The sequence below is a fragment of the Papio anubis genome, chromosome 17 (assembly GCF_008728515.1).
Source record: "Papio anubis isolate 15944 chromosome 17, Panubis1.0, whole genome shotgun sequence".
In the NCBI taxonomy this organism is placed as follows: domain Eukaryota; kingdom Metazoa; phylum Chordata; class Mammalia; order Primates; family Cercopithecidae; genus Papio; species Papio anubis.
The window spans coordinates 6250328-6264860 of NC_044992.1; the positions used below are offsets into that span (position 1 = coordinate 6250328).

At 45.1% G+C, this 14533-nt stretch overlaps 1 protein-coding gene and 1 long non-coding RNA gene across 9 annotated transcripts in view; one reads left to right on the forward strand and one right to left on the reverse strand.

The window, feature by feature from the left end:
* The window catches only part of XAF1 (XIAP associated factor 1), an 18021-nt gene continuing 3488 nt past the window's right edge, over positions 1–14533 (forward strand). For 2 of the 7 annotated variants that reach the window (XM_009189504.4, XM_021928658.2), the window contains exons 1-5: positions 1–661; positions 2974–3109; positions 3863–3919; positions 4411–4606; positions 6164–6249. In XM_009189504.4, the coding sequence (XP_009187768.2) occupies positions 630–661; positions 2974–3109; positions 3863–3919; positions 4411–4606; positions 6164–6249 (507 nt within the window). In that variant the 5' untranslated portion in view covers positions 1–629. The remainder of the gene's footprint in view (positions 662–2973; positions 3110–3862; positions 3920–4410; positions 4607–6163; positions 6250–14533) is intronic. The other 5 variants (XM_017950299.3, XM_021928659.2, XM_021928662.2 and 2 more) reach the window with 3 other exon arrangements.
* The window catches only part of LOC110741576, a 15101-nt gene continuing 6591 nt past the window's right edge, over positions 6024–14533 (reverse strand). Inside the window, exons 3-5 of one of the 2 annotated variants that reach the window (XR_002517958.2) lie at positions 12618–12749; positions 9459–9503; positions 6024–6181 (exon numbers count right to left, since the gene is read on the reverse strand). This is a non-coding gene — a long non-coding RNA (uncharacterized LOC110741576). The remainder of the gene's footprint in view (positions 6182–9458; positions 9504–12617; positions 12750–14533) is intronic. The other variant, XR_002517957.2, reaches the window with a different exon arrangement.

Below are 14533 nucleotides of genomic sequence, written 5' to 3' on the forward strand. Positions count from 1 at the left end.
GCCTGCTTGTCATCACACCAGACGTTGTTTAGAGTCCTTCTGTAAGCACAGCTGTTTCTAGTATCTGCAAAAACTCTAAGGGCCCCGGGGAGGATACACACCAGATTGGGTCTGGGCTCACACTACCCTGCATCCCCAGCGCCTCCCTGGACGCTGTTTGCGAAGTCCTCACCGCCTGGAAGTCCAGGAGCCATTTTTAGGGAACAGCATTCAAGCTCAACACGGCAAGTTCCCTCTTTCCTGCAGAGGGAGGAGCAGAAGGGAGCCGGAGATGGGGGAGAAGGGTGGGAGGTGGATGGTTTGGAGAAGGGATGGAGACCCAGACGCAGCGAAGCCAGTCAGCCAGGGTAAGCGAACAAGCTGCTGCCCAGGAGAAGCCTGGCCTCAGGCTCCCTGTGATAGCCGCAAAGAATGACCGCAGAGAGCGGCAGCAGGTGCTGGCCATGCTGTAGAGGGGCTTCCTGGGAGGGTCCAGCCACAGGAATCAACGGGGAATCCTGAGCCGAGAATTCTGAGGGTAGGATCTCCTCCCTCCCTGAAGCTGTGGGCTGGGCCGTCGGAAGACTTTCAGTTTTGTTTCCTTGCCTGCAAGAAACGAAACTCAACTGAAAGACTCCAGAGAGCAGAACATGGAAGGAGCCTTCTCGGTGTGCAAGAACTGGTAAGAAAGCGCTTTCTCCAGCAGCAGACCCTGGCTGGTGAGGGAGAAACGCCGAGGAGATACGGCTGTTTCTGAAGGGAGGAGAAAGTAGTTCCGGCATCAAAACACTTAGGAGGACAAGCAGCTGGAGACCGTGGGCCCCGAGGGTAGGAGGGTCTAAACGTGATAATCTCTGGGTGAGGGTGGACAGCATTACCTCCACTTCACTGCAGCCCCTTCCCCCCAAATTTTAGGCTTCCTGGGACAGTTCTGAAGACAAATAGCCCGGCCAGTGGTCCCAGCTGGGCTACTCATACTTGTGAGACCTTGGGTCCTAATCTGGGGTTCTGATACTCTGACCTTCACACCAGTCTGTGAAAGAAAGGGTCCCACGGAGATTCTCCAGGACTACTCTCACCCTCCTTGAAAGGGAGCCGTGGGGCAGAGCAGGGAGGACAGAGCAGGGGGCTGGGACCACACCTCTAACGGGGCGGGGCTGGGGCGGGGGTGGAATCTGACCCGTGGAAAATCCCCATTCTCAGAGCTCCCTACCTGTGGCAGGGACTTGAGTGGGACCCTCCCCGGAGAGCTTTGCTCCAGCCAGACCCTTCAACTACTCTGGTTTCTCAACCAGCCTAGGAGGAGCAGGGGGAGAAGGGACCAGGCCAGGCAGAGGAGAGAGAACAGAGGAAGGGAAAATGTTGCCGCCTGTGTGCCCGCTGCCTGGGCAGAGCAGAAGCAAAGAGCTTGTTCACATCAAGAGGAGTGAGGCTTTGACAGTCCCTCTCGGGGCACGCCCCATGTGCCAGGGACATGGGCATGCAACTGTTCTCGTCCTCTGGGCCTTTATGGCTATGGCAGTTTATCTGTAGGTCAATTATACTTCCATAAGGCTGTTTTTAAAATGAAACATTTCACTTTAAATAATGTAAATAATTAAATTATTTCAATTTAAACAATTCGAGAGAAGTGCCAACTTCTCTTGAATCTTTTTTCTTGTTTTCTGGTGCCCCTGTTTGGTCCACAGTGTTAGGAACGCAGCCCTGCTAGGGCAGCCTTGCTCCCCATTTCCCTTCTCCCGAACTGCCACGAGCAAGAGTTGATGGAAGTGAAAAGGGTCATTTCTTTCTTTCTTCCTTTTTTTTTTTTTTTTTTTTAAAGATGGAGTTTCGCTTCCTTTTGCCCAGGCTGGAGTGCAATGGTGCGATCTCAGCTCACTGCAACCTCCACTTCCCGGGTTCAAGTGATTCTCCTGCCTCAGCCTCCCAAGTAGCTGGAATTACAGGCGTGCGCCACCACGTCCGGCTAATTTTGTATTTTTTTAGTAGAGATGAGGTTTCACTATGTTGGCCAGGCTGGTCTCTAACTCCTGACCTCAGGTGATCTACCTGCCTCGGTCTCCCAAAGTGCTGGGATTACAGGCGTGAGCCACCACACTTGGCTAATTTTGTATTTTTAGTAGAGATGGGATTTCTCCATGTTGGTCAGGCTGGTCTTGGATTCCCAACCTCAGGTGATCCTCCCGCCTTGGCCTCCCAAAGTGCTGGGATTACAGGCATGAGCCACGGCGCCCAGCCGAAAAGGGGCGCTTCTTGGTGAAGAGGATGGTTGGAGAAAAACGCCCTGCCCAGGAAGTGGGAGGCTCAGAACCCTTCCTTCATTGTGGTCTCCGGGAGGAACCTCGGAGTCCCTGTGAGTTAGCGCAGGTGAACCTGGAGGCAGGAGAGACTTGGGAAGCTCTCGCTTTGGAGATTCTGGAAGTTGGCATGGCCCTGGCGGGAAGCATGAGTCTAGCAGGGCTGCGTTCCTAACACTGTGGACCAAACAGGGGCACCAGAAAACAAGAAAAAAAGATTCAAGAGAATTTGGCACTTCTCTCGAATTGTTTAAATTGAAATAATTTAATTGTTTACATTATTTAAAGTGAAATGTTTCATTTTAAAAACAGCCTTATAGAGGTATAACTGACCTACAAATAAACTGCACATTTTAAAGGGTAGTAATTGGTAAGTGTTGGCCTATGTTATACACATCCATGAAACACCATCACCCCCAAACCTCCCCCGTGCCCCTTGGTAATTCCTCCCTCCTGCTCCTTCCCATGCCCCGCCCCAGCAATGTAAGAGCTCTGCAGAACGTCCTTCTTCTTATTCGATGCTGCCCCACTGTTCTGGTTTTGGACCCACACAGGGAGTGTGGGGCAGGAGGTCATCATCATCACATGTTCAGTGCTTAAGGCCTCTGGAGATCTAGCCCTGGGTATGAAATACAGCTCCATGTTTTATAATTTGAAAATAAGTCTGCTTTCCCATCCCCCCACCTTGACCCTGTAGCAAAAGACATGTAGCCTCTGCCCACTTCGCCCTCCATGAGGCTCACTGCCTGCGGTTCCTGGTCCTGTGCCCGGAGTGTGAGGAGCCTGTGTCCAGGAAAAACATGGAGGAGCACTGCAAGGTTGAGCACCAACAGGTGAGGAAGTGGCAAGGATGGGGTCTGGGAATCGGGGCAAGGGTGCAGTCCTGCCTGCAGGAGAAATGGGGTCTGAGAGTCAGGGGACGAGGGCCCAGTCCTCCCTGCAGGTGAGATGGGGTCCGGGAGTCAAGGTGAGTGTTCAGTCCTCTCTGCAGGAGAGATGGGGTCTGGGCGTTGGAGTGAGGGCTGGGGACTTAAGGCAAGGGTCCAGTCCCCCAGGCAGAGACTCACTTGAGGGTCATGGGAAGTCATTCAGCCCCTCCACACGAAGCCCCATGGAAAGGAAATGTTAATCCTGCCTTTTCATGCTAATCTGAGTCTACCTCCAGTTTTCCCATTTCCAATCCTTTCCCTATAGGCTTATGGATCTGGCACAGGCAAGAGGTTCTGGTTTCAGGAAAGATTGGCTGTTCTCTTGAGATCTGTAAAGAGAGGACGTGAAAAAGGAAGGCCCTGGAAGGCAGTCAGGTTGAGCTTCATTTCCCGCCTTTCCATGTCCATTCCTCCTGGGGCCCCTGATCTGTCTCTCTGGAGATACTCAAGCTCAGGCAGCCATTGCAACTCAGACTGGTCTGACAAACCACTTCTTGAACACTGGGCTGGGTGCTAGAGAGAGACTGAGGTAGGCACACCGGATCCCTGCCCTGTAGGAGTTCACAGACCGAAACCCAGAACTGTGAGCCAAAGTGGATGTGGGGCAGGCCCTGGGTGCTGGGTGGACCCACATCTGGTGTGTGTGTGTATGTTTAGGTTGGGTGTACGATGTGTCAGCAGAGTATGCAGAAGTCCTCGCTGGAGTTTCATGAGGTAAGAGCCCCATGTGGTCCATGAGTCCAACAGAGCTCAGATCTCCCGAGGGCAGTCCCCCACTCTGGCCCTTCTCATCTGCTTACTCGTTTTGGCCGCAATTCCCTAGGGAGATGGGCACAAGTCCTTGATCTGCCTACAGTCAAAGAGGCCAGTGATCGGCCAGGCACTGTGGCTCGCGCCTATAATCCCAGCACTTTGGGAGGCCAAGGTGGGCAGATCATGAGGTCAAGAGTTCAAGGCCAGCCTGACCAACATGGTAAAACCCCGTCTCTACTAAAAATACAAAAATTAGCCGGGCGTGGTGGCGCATGCCTGTAGTCCCACCCACTCAGGAGGCTGAGGCAGGAGAATCACTTGAACCCGGGAGGCGGAGGTTGCAGTGAAGCAAGATCAAGCCACTGCTCTCCAGACTGGGTGTCACAGTGAGACTCTGTCTCAAAAACAAAGAAAAAGGCCAGTGATCATGCCGTTCCTGCTCCCTCCCACAGGCCAATGAGTGCCAGGAGCGCCCTGTTGAGTGTAAGTTCTGTGAACTGGACATGCAGCTCAGCAAGCTGGAGCTCCATGAGTCCTACTGCGGCAGCCGGACAGAACTCTGCCCAGGCTGTGGCCAGTTCATCATGCGCCGAATGCTCGCGCAGCACACAGATGTCTGTCGGAGTGAACAGGCCCAGCTCAGGAAAGGTGAGCACACGACTGGGGTGGAAGAGAGACGTTCCAAGGGCCAGAGCCTTTCCTGGATGGGATGCAAGGAAGGGAAGCTCTCAACAGGATGGATGACAAGTGTATTTGCTGTATAGATCTCAATTCATCTGACTATTCTAATTCTAAACCATGCCTCAGAGTGGCCTTCCTGTGTATTTGCTGTGGTCCTCAAATGACTGGTCCAGGGAGACCAGGAGGCCGGGGCTAGAGCCTGGCTGCCACAGAGTTGAGTAAAGAGGCCACAGAGAAGCTGGGCGGGGTGGCTCATGCCTGTAATCCCAGCACTTTAGGAGGCTGAGGCGAGCAGATCACCTGAGGTCGGGAGTTCGAGATCACCTTGACCAACATGGAGAAACCCTGTCTCTACTAAAAATACAAAATTAGCCAGACGTGGTAGCGGGCGCCCATAGTCCCAGCTACTTGGGAGACTGAGACAGGAGAATTGCTTGGACCCAGGAGGCGGAGGTTGCAGTGAGCCGAGATCACGCCATTGCACTCCAGCCTGGGCAACAAGAGCAAAACTCTGTCTCAAAAAAAAAAAGAAAAGAAAAAGAAAAGAAAAGAGAGACCATGGGGAGCATGGGGAATCCTAGGAAACAGGGGGCTTACTTTGAGTGTCTCCAGCACAATCCTAGCCTGGCAGAGATCCATTGCATCCTTTTACAGATAAGAAACCTACACACAGAATAAAGCAGGGGCTTGCTAGAGGCAGAAATAAGACTGGACTCCCACATTTCCCGGCACCGAATCTTAAGGCTTTTTCCATTATCAGCAATGGCCAGAAGGGAGCTAGCGATAGCTCCTGGCCTGGGGGCCTATGTATTGGCTCCCTGGTACCATTTTATGTTCACTTGACTCACTCACCTCTTTATGAGGGTATATTTACTGTCACACAACCATCAGTGTGACAGATCCTTTGGTGCATTTGCTGGTTGTTTTGGTAACATGGGAGAGAATCTAAAACTCCCCAGTCCGTAACCCTCTCCTGATAAACAATCGATCCAAGGGCAAAACTGGCCAATGCAAATCTGAAAAGTGTGAGAGTCATGTCCATTTCCTTCATCCCAGCATGGCTGGACTTCAACAGAATCAAACACAATCTTCACAACTTCAGTGCAACACAACACAACACAACACAACACAGCTTCAACACCATCAACAAAGATGTGTTCAACCAACACCTGGTCGGATCACAGAGGCTGGAAACTGGTGGAATGAAAGAGCAGTCAGGTTGGAGTGGGCTGGCATCCGCAGCTACAGCTTCATTCATCGCCTCAGAAACCAGTCCTGCTCCAGGAAAATGCCTCTCCATTAGGGTTGCTGCTGCCCTGAGTGCACATCTGTGGCCGTAAAGGAAATGATGTGGATGACTCGGCCACAAGTTGCCTGTGTGGTCAAGGATGCCGGCAGCGCAGAAAAGTCGAGGCCAGGCAGGCCCGGGGGTCAGTTCACGCTCATGAGTACAGGCCATGTAGGCAGGTGTGGGAGAGCTGGGCTAGCCATTGACAAGGTGGTGTTGTTTCTCCGCTTATTCAGGCGAAAGAATTTCAGCTCCTGAAAGGGAAATCTACTGTCATTATTGCAACCAAATGATTCCAGAAAATAAGTATTTCCACCATATGGTGAGTAGCAATTCGTAATTTTCTGATGGTACCAATAGTTCGTCCACATTCTGAAAAGTGTCATAGGAAAGGCAGACTCTGGGCCCAGTTTTACATAGCACGGATATTAAAGGGTCCTATATTTATTTTTTGCTTTGTTCAAAAAGATATTTTAGTGACTTGTTTAGGCTAATCAAGCACACACAACTGGTCTTCATTTGTGCCCAGCCCTTCAAAGGGGCCTCCCTTACCACTCTCAACACCCCCTGATCACCTCTGACCATCTCCAACCTTCATGGCCTGGACATTGCAATTTGGTCCTCAATAGGGCCTGTCCTACTGCTTTCTGTCCCATGTGGGAGTCTTCTCTGTCAGACTGTGAGTTTCCTACAAAACTGATGGACTTTTTCCATTTTCGTGACATCAGGGCTTGGTGCAAAAAGAGGACTCTATAGAGATGCAGCTATGTGATTGACTGACTGACTGATTTTGCCTGGGAACACTCACAGGCTCTTCCCTCCATAGCCTTAAGTGCCTTTTAGTGCACTGCTGTGCCAAGTTGCTCCCTTCTTTTGCACAGAATGAAGCATTTCCCCTTTGGGAAACTTACCAAGACTTCTCTCCAAAGAACTCTTCTCCTTGGGCAGAAAGTTGTTTACCTTTCTGAACACTTCAGTTCCTAAAACTACAGAATATCAAAACTAAACAAACCACAGAGATGATCCAGCTTTTTGCTCTTTTTTGTTTGTTTTTACTGTTGTGGTAAACCACATATGATGTAAAATTTGCCATCGCTGTAGAGACATTTGGTACATTCACAGTGTTGTGCAATCTGGTTCTAGAATATTTTCATCATTCCAAAAAGAAATCCTGTACCCATTACCAGATACCATCCATTCCCTCACCTTCCCAGTTCCTGGCAACCACTAGTCTGCTTTCTATCTCTATGGATTAGTCTATTCTGGACATTTCACATCAATGGAGTCATATACTATGTGGTCTTATATAACCATCTTCTTTCACTTAGCATAATATTTTCAAGGTTTACCCGTGTTGTAGTTGTGGTGTGTATTAGCACTTTATTCCTTTTAATGGCCCTTTTTTTTTTTTTTCTGAGACAGGGTCTCACTCTGTCGCCCAGGCTGGAGTGCAGTGGCATGATCTCGGCTCACTGCAACCTCTGCCTCCCAGATTCAAGCGATTCTCCTGCCTCAGCCTCCCGAGTAGCTGGAACTATAGGTGCCCACCACCACGACTGGCTAATTTTTATATATATATATATATATTTTTTTTTAGTAGAGACGGGGTTTTACCATGTTGGCCAGGCTGGTCTCAAACTCCTGACCTCAGTGATCCGCCTTCCTCGGCTTCCCAATGTTAATGGCCTTTTTCATCCCACATTTTGTTTCTCTACTTGTTGATAAAATTTGGATTGTTTTCACCTTTCAGCTCTTTGCTTTTTGAAGTGCAGTCTGTGGACCAGCTGCATCAGCATCACCTGGGATCCTGTTAGAAATGCAGACTCTCAGGCCCTCCCCCTAGAAATGCTCAATCAGAATATGCAGGGTCACATGATTTCCCAGGCATGTCAAGTCTGAGACGCGCTGCCCCAGCCACGGGATTCTCAGCCTTGGCTGAACATGGAAATCACCTACTGACTTGTTTTCCTTAGTACTGATGTTTATTCGATGCTATAAGTGGTCCATGTCTTCTATTTGAATGAGAAAATACTTGGTGAGCACCCAAACAAGAGTGAAGCTGACTACTCCCCTTCAAATGTTCAGCCTGGCAACCAAGGCCCCTACCTACATACTTATTTGAAGGCTGCAGGGAGGTGGGGAGCTCCAGTACACATGGAACTGGATTTGTGCTCAGAAACTCTGAATTTTAGTTCTGCTCTGCCCCTTACTGGCTGTGTAACCTCTCTGAGCTTCTTTCTTCTTTGGAGGAGAATGGGGATAATGGTTTATCTCCTCGTTCAGGAAAAGAAGACATCCATGACCAGCCAAACACCAGATCTATCTCCTTTGCAGCATCCACACTCACTTACTTTGCCTTCCCACCTCTTAACCATAGAGGAACTTTCTTTGTGCCCATCTAAAGCCTATCTCCTCCTACTGGTATACTATATCCTCTCTTTCTGCCTACACAGGGTCACACAAGGTTTTTGCTACACTGCTCCAGCAATTCTCCCCTCTCTGTCCTGCAACAGGGAGAGGTTAAATGAGCTGTACCCACAGGCAACAACAAAGTCTCAAAACTCTAGGATGTCCTAACATTTCTTACAATAAGTTTTTAAAGGGGTACCACTACTGAGTATGTATATATCAATGGTGAATCTTTGGCCTTGCACGAAAATAATTTTCTTTTTTAATTTTTGAAAATTAAGGATTGAAATCATGTATACTAGGTGGTTTGTGGTTTTCAGTCTTTAACTTTTTATTAACACGACCTAAAACCAGAAAAACATGTAATACTTCTGATCCCATCTCCTACAAGCTACTATCTTGCTTCTTTGTTGCCCTCCTCAGAAAAACATTTGAACTAGTTGTCTATAAAACACTGCCTCCGTGTTTTCTTCTCCCATTCTTATTCCCACTCTAGTCTTGCCCTCCAATGTAACCAAATCTACTCTTGTCAAAATCAATGACCTCTGCATTGCTAAATCCAATGCTCAGTTCTCAGTTCTCAATTTATGGGGACCATTTACTGCTCATCACTCCCTCTTCCTTAACGCACTTTCTCGGCTTCCAGGGTACCATACTCTTATGGTTTTCAATGACCTTGGTGGTCTCTCATTCTCTACCTCCCCAACCTCTTAATTTTGAGGGGCCCTGGGGCTTAGTCTCTGGTCTCTTCTCTACCTATATTCACTGCCTTATTTCATTCTACCTCCTGATTTTTAAAAATGCCATATGTAGTCAGACACTTCCAAATTTATAGCTCAGGCTAGGCTTTTCTCCCCAAACTCTAGATTTGTATATTACTATTTACTGCATCTTCACTTGAATGCTTTATAGACATCTTAAATGTAACACATCTGAAATGGAATCCTCTCTGCCACAGCTTGGCCCATCTCAGTTAATGGCAACTCTATCCTTCCAGTCGTTCAGGCCAAAATCTCAGTTTCACTCTCGATTTCTCTTTCCCTCCATGTTGCTGATATGAACCATCATCTTCTCTAGCCCAGACGCTGCAGCTGTCTCCTAAACAGTCTTCCTACTTCTCACCTTGCCTCCTGCAGTCTATTCTTATCACAGTGGTCAACGTGATCCCTGAAAAATACAAGTCAGATTGTTTGGCTCCTCTGTTCAGATATCTGCACTGATTCTTGCCCCATATTATGCAAACTCAAAACTACAGTGGCCTTAGAGATCTATGTCATCTTTGCCTCCCTTCCTATCTCATCACCTCTTTGATCTCACGTACTACTCCTTTTCAGCTTACTGGCCTCCTGATCATTTCTTGAGCATACCATGCCTTAGGGCTTTTTCACTGGCTACTGCCTCTGGCTGGAAGCTACCTCTTCACCTTCCCCACCTTATTGCAGGAGCTAACTCTCTCACTTCTCTCAAGTGTTTACCCAGATGGCACCTGCTCAAGGAGATGTACCACAACAACCTATTTAAAATTGCAACCCCCTCTCCATCACATATTTACTACCCCTTACCTTCTTCTATTTTTTTTTCCATAGCATTTGCCAACTTCTAACATATTATCTAATTTACTTACTTATGATGGCCCTTGTTAATTATCTCCCACCACCTCAGTAAAACTATAAGCCCCACTGCTCCCCTTCATGCTAACTACTCCCCACACACAAATATTCTACTTTCACTTTTAGCTGTTTCTTCCAGTAATCACCTTCATATGTCTAAAGAACCTTCTTACATTTTTTCCAATTTTAGATATTACCTGTTGACTCATAAGGATTTAGGAATATAGATTTCACTTTTTTATACCACCCATCCCACACACATACCTCCAAAGTTCTTCATTTCATCCTTTCAATTTATTGATTTCACTCATTCTGGTTAAATAAATATTCAATATTACATTAGTATAACCACATAAACATTATAAATGGTTTTCCACATGAACTGTGATTATGTGTGCTTTCTCCTACAACTTTTTGTTTTCCCTGGACTTAATAATTGCTTCAGTTTTTCATTTGCTTCACTTTCTAGGTACTTATCATTAAATCATCCCTAATATTCTCTAGCAGATATGAAAATTCCCCTGAGTACAACTAAACACATCAGATAGTCTATCCATTTCATTTTGGGAGCATGTTATTCTCCAGGCTTGATGATTAGCTGTTGGTCTGGAATTTCTTCCACTCTCTCCACGGTTGGAGTTCTGATTCCCAAATCTCAGGTCTCATCTTTCTCTTTCTTAGGTTACTCCTTGTTTGATAGAACATATCCTAAATAGTTTCTTGTGAAAGAAAGCATGAGAGGCAAATTTTTAAGACCTTATATATCTGAAAATGATAGCTTGAGTGGCTATAGAATCTATTGACCATCTTAATTTTTTTTTTTTAATTTATTACAATTCTGATTTGGCCACTACACATTGTATACATGTACAGAAGATCATTCTGTATTCTTTTTTTTTTTTTTTTTTTTTTTTTTTTTTTTTTGAGACGGAGTCTCGCTCTGTCGCCCAGACTGGAGTGCAGTGGCCGGATCTCAGCTCACTGCAAGCTCCACCTCCCGGGTTTACGCTATTCTCCTGCCTCAGCCTCCCGAGTAGCTGGGACTACAGGCGCCAGCCACCTCGCCCGGCTAGTTTTTTGTATTTTTTAGTAGAGATGGGGTTTCACCGTGTTAGCCAGGATGGTCTCGATCTCCTGACCTCGTGATCCGCCCGTCTCGGCCTCCCAAAGTGCTAGGATTACAGGCTTGAGCCACCGCGCCCGGCTGATCATTCTGTATTCTATAAGCATGTATCATTATTACTCGTCCACTAAAAATAAAAGAAATAAAATTAATTACAAAAAATTCAAACAAATATGAGAGTAGAAAGTTAATACAATAAACGTTCATGTATTCACTCCCCAGATACAACAGTTGTTGTTCTAAACAAAGTTAATAAAAATAAATCTACTCTTAGATACATTACAAGTAAAAGGCAAAGGTTAAGAAGAAGATTACAAGCAAAGGAATGGCAATTAGGCTGAAAGAAAATATATCAACAGCAATAATAGAAGTGGGTATGCAGTGGAATAATCTTCAAAGTGCTAAGAGAAAATAGCTGTTAACATGTGGAAATCAAAAGTTTTCCAGACTTGAACTATTCTGTTTTCTTTTTTCTAAAGTATGTTAAAGCAAATCCAAGATATCCTGTTATTTCACCATCATTCTTTCATATCTCAAAAATACAGTCATTTTCTTAATCACAATGCCTTTATCACTCTCAATGATATTAACGATAATTTTTCGCCAATTGTTTTGGGGCCTTGCATTTACCACTCTTGTTCATTACTACTGCTGGTGCTGCTGCTGCTTGCTTCTCCCTTGTCTTCTATTGGATTGAGCAAGATTTCTTTATTCTCTTTCTTCTTTTCTACTGATTCAGCAATTTTACATTCTGTTTCTATCATTTCAGTAGTTATCCTTAACATTTTAATATGAATACTTAATAAAGTCTAAAATTAGTCATTAGCTCTACTCCCCTTACAAACAGTATATAAATTTGAGAACATGTTAATGCTGATCCTCTACTCCTATCTTACATGAAAATGCTGCCAGAATTTTGTTTCATTTTGCTTTCATACTACCCCTCTTTAGTGATTATTGTTGTTATTTATGTAACTCATGCCTGTTTAGATACACGCACAAGTTTTTTGTTTTTGCTTTTTTTCTTTCCTTTTTTGAGACAGAGTCTCACTCTGCTGCCTGGACTGGAGTGCAGTGGCATGATCCTGGCTCACTGCAACCTTCGCCTCCAGGGTTCAAGCAGTACTCCTGCCTCAGCCTCTTGAGTAACTGATACTACAGGGGTGTGCCACCATGTCTGGCTAATTTTTGTATTTTTAGTACATATGGGGTTTTTCCATGTTGGCCAAGCTGGTCTCAAACTCCTGATCTCATGTCATCGGCCCACTTCGGCCTCCCAAAGTGCTAGGATTACAGGCACGAGCCACTGTGTCCGGCTGGATATACTCGCAAGTTTACCTTTCTCTTTGCTCACATTCTTTCTTGGATCCTAAACTTTCCTCCTGGGTAAGATTTCTGTCTTCCTGAAACACATCTCAGCAGTTTCTTCACCAAGAACCTTGAGTAGTAAATCTTCAGTTGCCTGAAAATCTGCTTTTTGTTTTTTGCATTCATGAATGATAGTTTAGCTGAATATCAAATTCTAGATTAACAGCTATTTTCTCTTACCATTTTGTAGATTATTTCACTGCTGTCCCACTTCTGTTATTGCTGTTGATGTATTTTCTTTCAGCCTAATTGCCATTCCTTTGTATGTAATCTTTTTATTTGGTTGATTTCAAGATCCTCTTTGCCTTATACCTGTAATGTATTTAAGAGTAGATTTATTTTTATTCATTCCGTTCAGAACAATGTACTCAAATGTGTTTGCTTTTCTCCTGCTCAGGATTTCTCTTTCCTTGATATAAAGATTTATATCACTAATCACGTCTGAAAATTCTCATCTATCATCTCTTTGAATTCCCAACGTTCCCCAACTCTTCCACATTCTCTCGACTCTCCTTCTGGAACATAACACATGTGTATTAAACATTCTCATTCTAGCTTCATGTCTCTCTTTTTTTCATGTAATCTTTCCCCTTTTAATAGCCTTATGTCTCTTAACCTTTCATATTTTCTCTATTTCTATCTCCTGTATTCTGGGTAATTTCTTCAAATTATCTCCAAGTTCATTCATTCTTTCTTGACCAAATCTAATCTGCTGTTTTTAGCCCATCCATTTAGGTTCAATACCTGCATTTTTCATGTCTAGAAGTTCAATTTATCTTTCTTTCAAATTTACCTATTTTTGTTCTCACTACAAAAAAAAAAGATAGGTATGTGAAGTGATGGATATGTTAATTAACTTGACTTAATCATCCCACAATATATACATATATTAAAATATCACATGAATATATAAAGTTATTGTTAATTACAAATTAGAAAATTTCAAATTTGCCTATTCTGTTTTTCATGAGATGTTATTCTTTTCCCAGAGTTAACCATTTTTAATTAATTTATTTTACAGTCTCTATCCTATAGTTGCATTACCTGAACTTCTTGGAGGCTAATCTTACTACTTTTGTGTCTGTGACTCTTACTCAAGGTGGATTGCTTCCCCGTGTGTTTGTAATTTTGGATTGTGAGTTTTTATGTGGCGGGACTCTACCTATGAGGATCCTCTGTGACCTATTTTGAGGCTCTTGTCCCTCCAGAGGAATTTTGTGATTGCTTCTGCCACACATCTCAATGTTGGTGTTAATTCTTCTGTTCAGGGATTCCGAGACCGTGAGGCTAAAGTAAATCCTAATGCCAAACACAGGAATGGCATGGACCTGTGATTTTGAGTTTTCAGGGGCATGAGTTTTCTTCTCCACACTCAAATGCCGGCCCAAGAAAGAAAGGCTTCCTTGCCACTTTCCTTTTCTCATTAGCTGATACTTTTCCTCTTACCCACCACAATTTACCCTTTAAAGCTTCCAGCTTTATGCAGGGTCAATAGAGTCTTACTTCCAATTCCCCTCCTGTGTGAATGGGATTTCCTCTCATCCAAGCCCCTAGTTACAAAATTGACCCTGCGTCTCCCATAACCAGTGTCAACTCCTGTGCTTAACCAGTCCATTTGTGCTGCTATAACAGGACACCACAGACAGGGTAATAATAACAGATAATTATTTCTAACAGCTCTGAAGGCTGGGAAGTTCAAGATCAAGGCACCTACCATTTGGTGTCTGGTGAGGGCCTTCTTGCTGCCTCCTAGCATGATAGAAGGCAAAAGAGTAGAAGGCTGGAGCCAAATGCTTCATGAAGCCTCGTTTATAAGGACCCTAATCCCATTAACAAGGGAGGAGCCTTCATGATCTAATCACCCCCAAAGGCCCCACCTCTTAATACCATCACGTTGGCAACACCTGAATTTTGGAGGAGACACATTCAAACCATAGCAACCAGTCAGACCTTCATTCCTGGAATGCAAAATTTTCTTTCTTTGCCGCAAAGCCAGCTATTAAATTGAATGTCTGTCACATTTTATACAGCATATAACAGTGTTTACAGTGGGAATTTTTGTGTTATCTAGTCTACTGTATTTTCTGACCATGAAA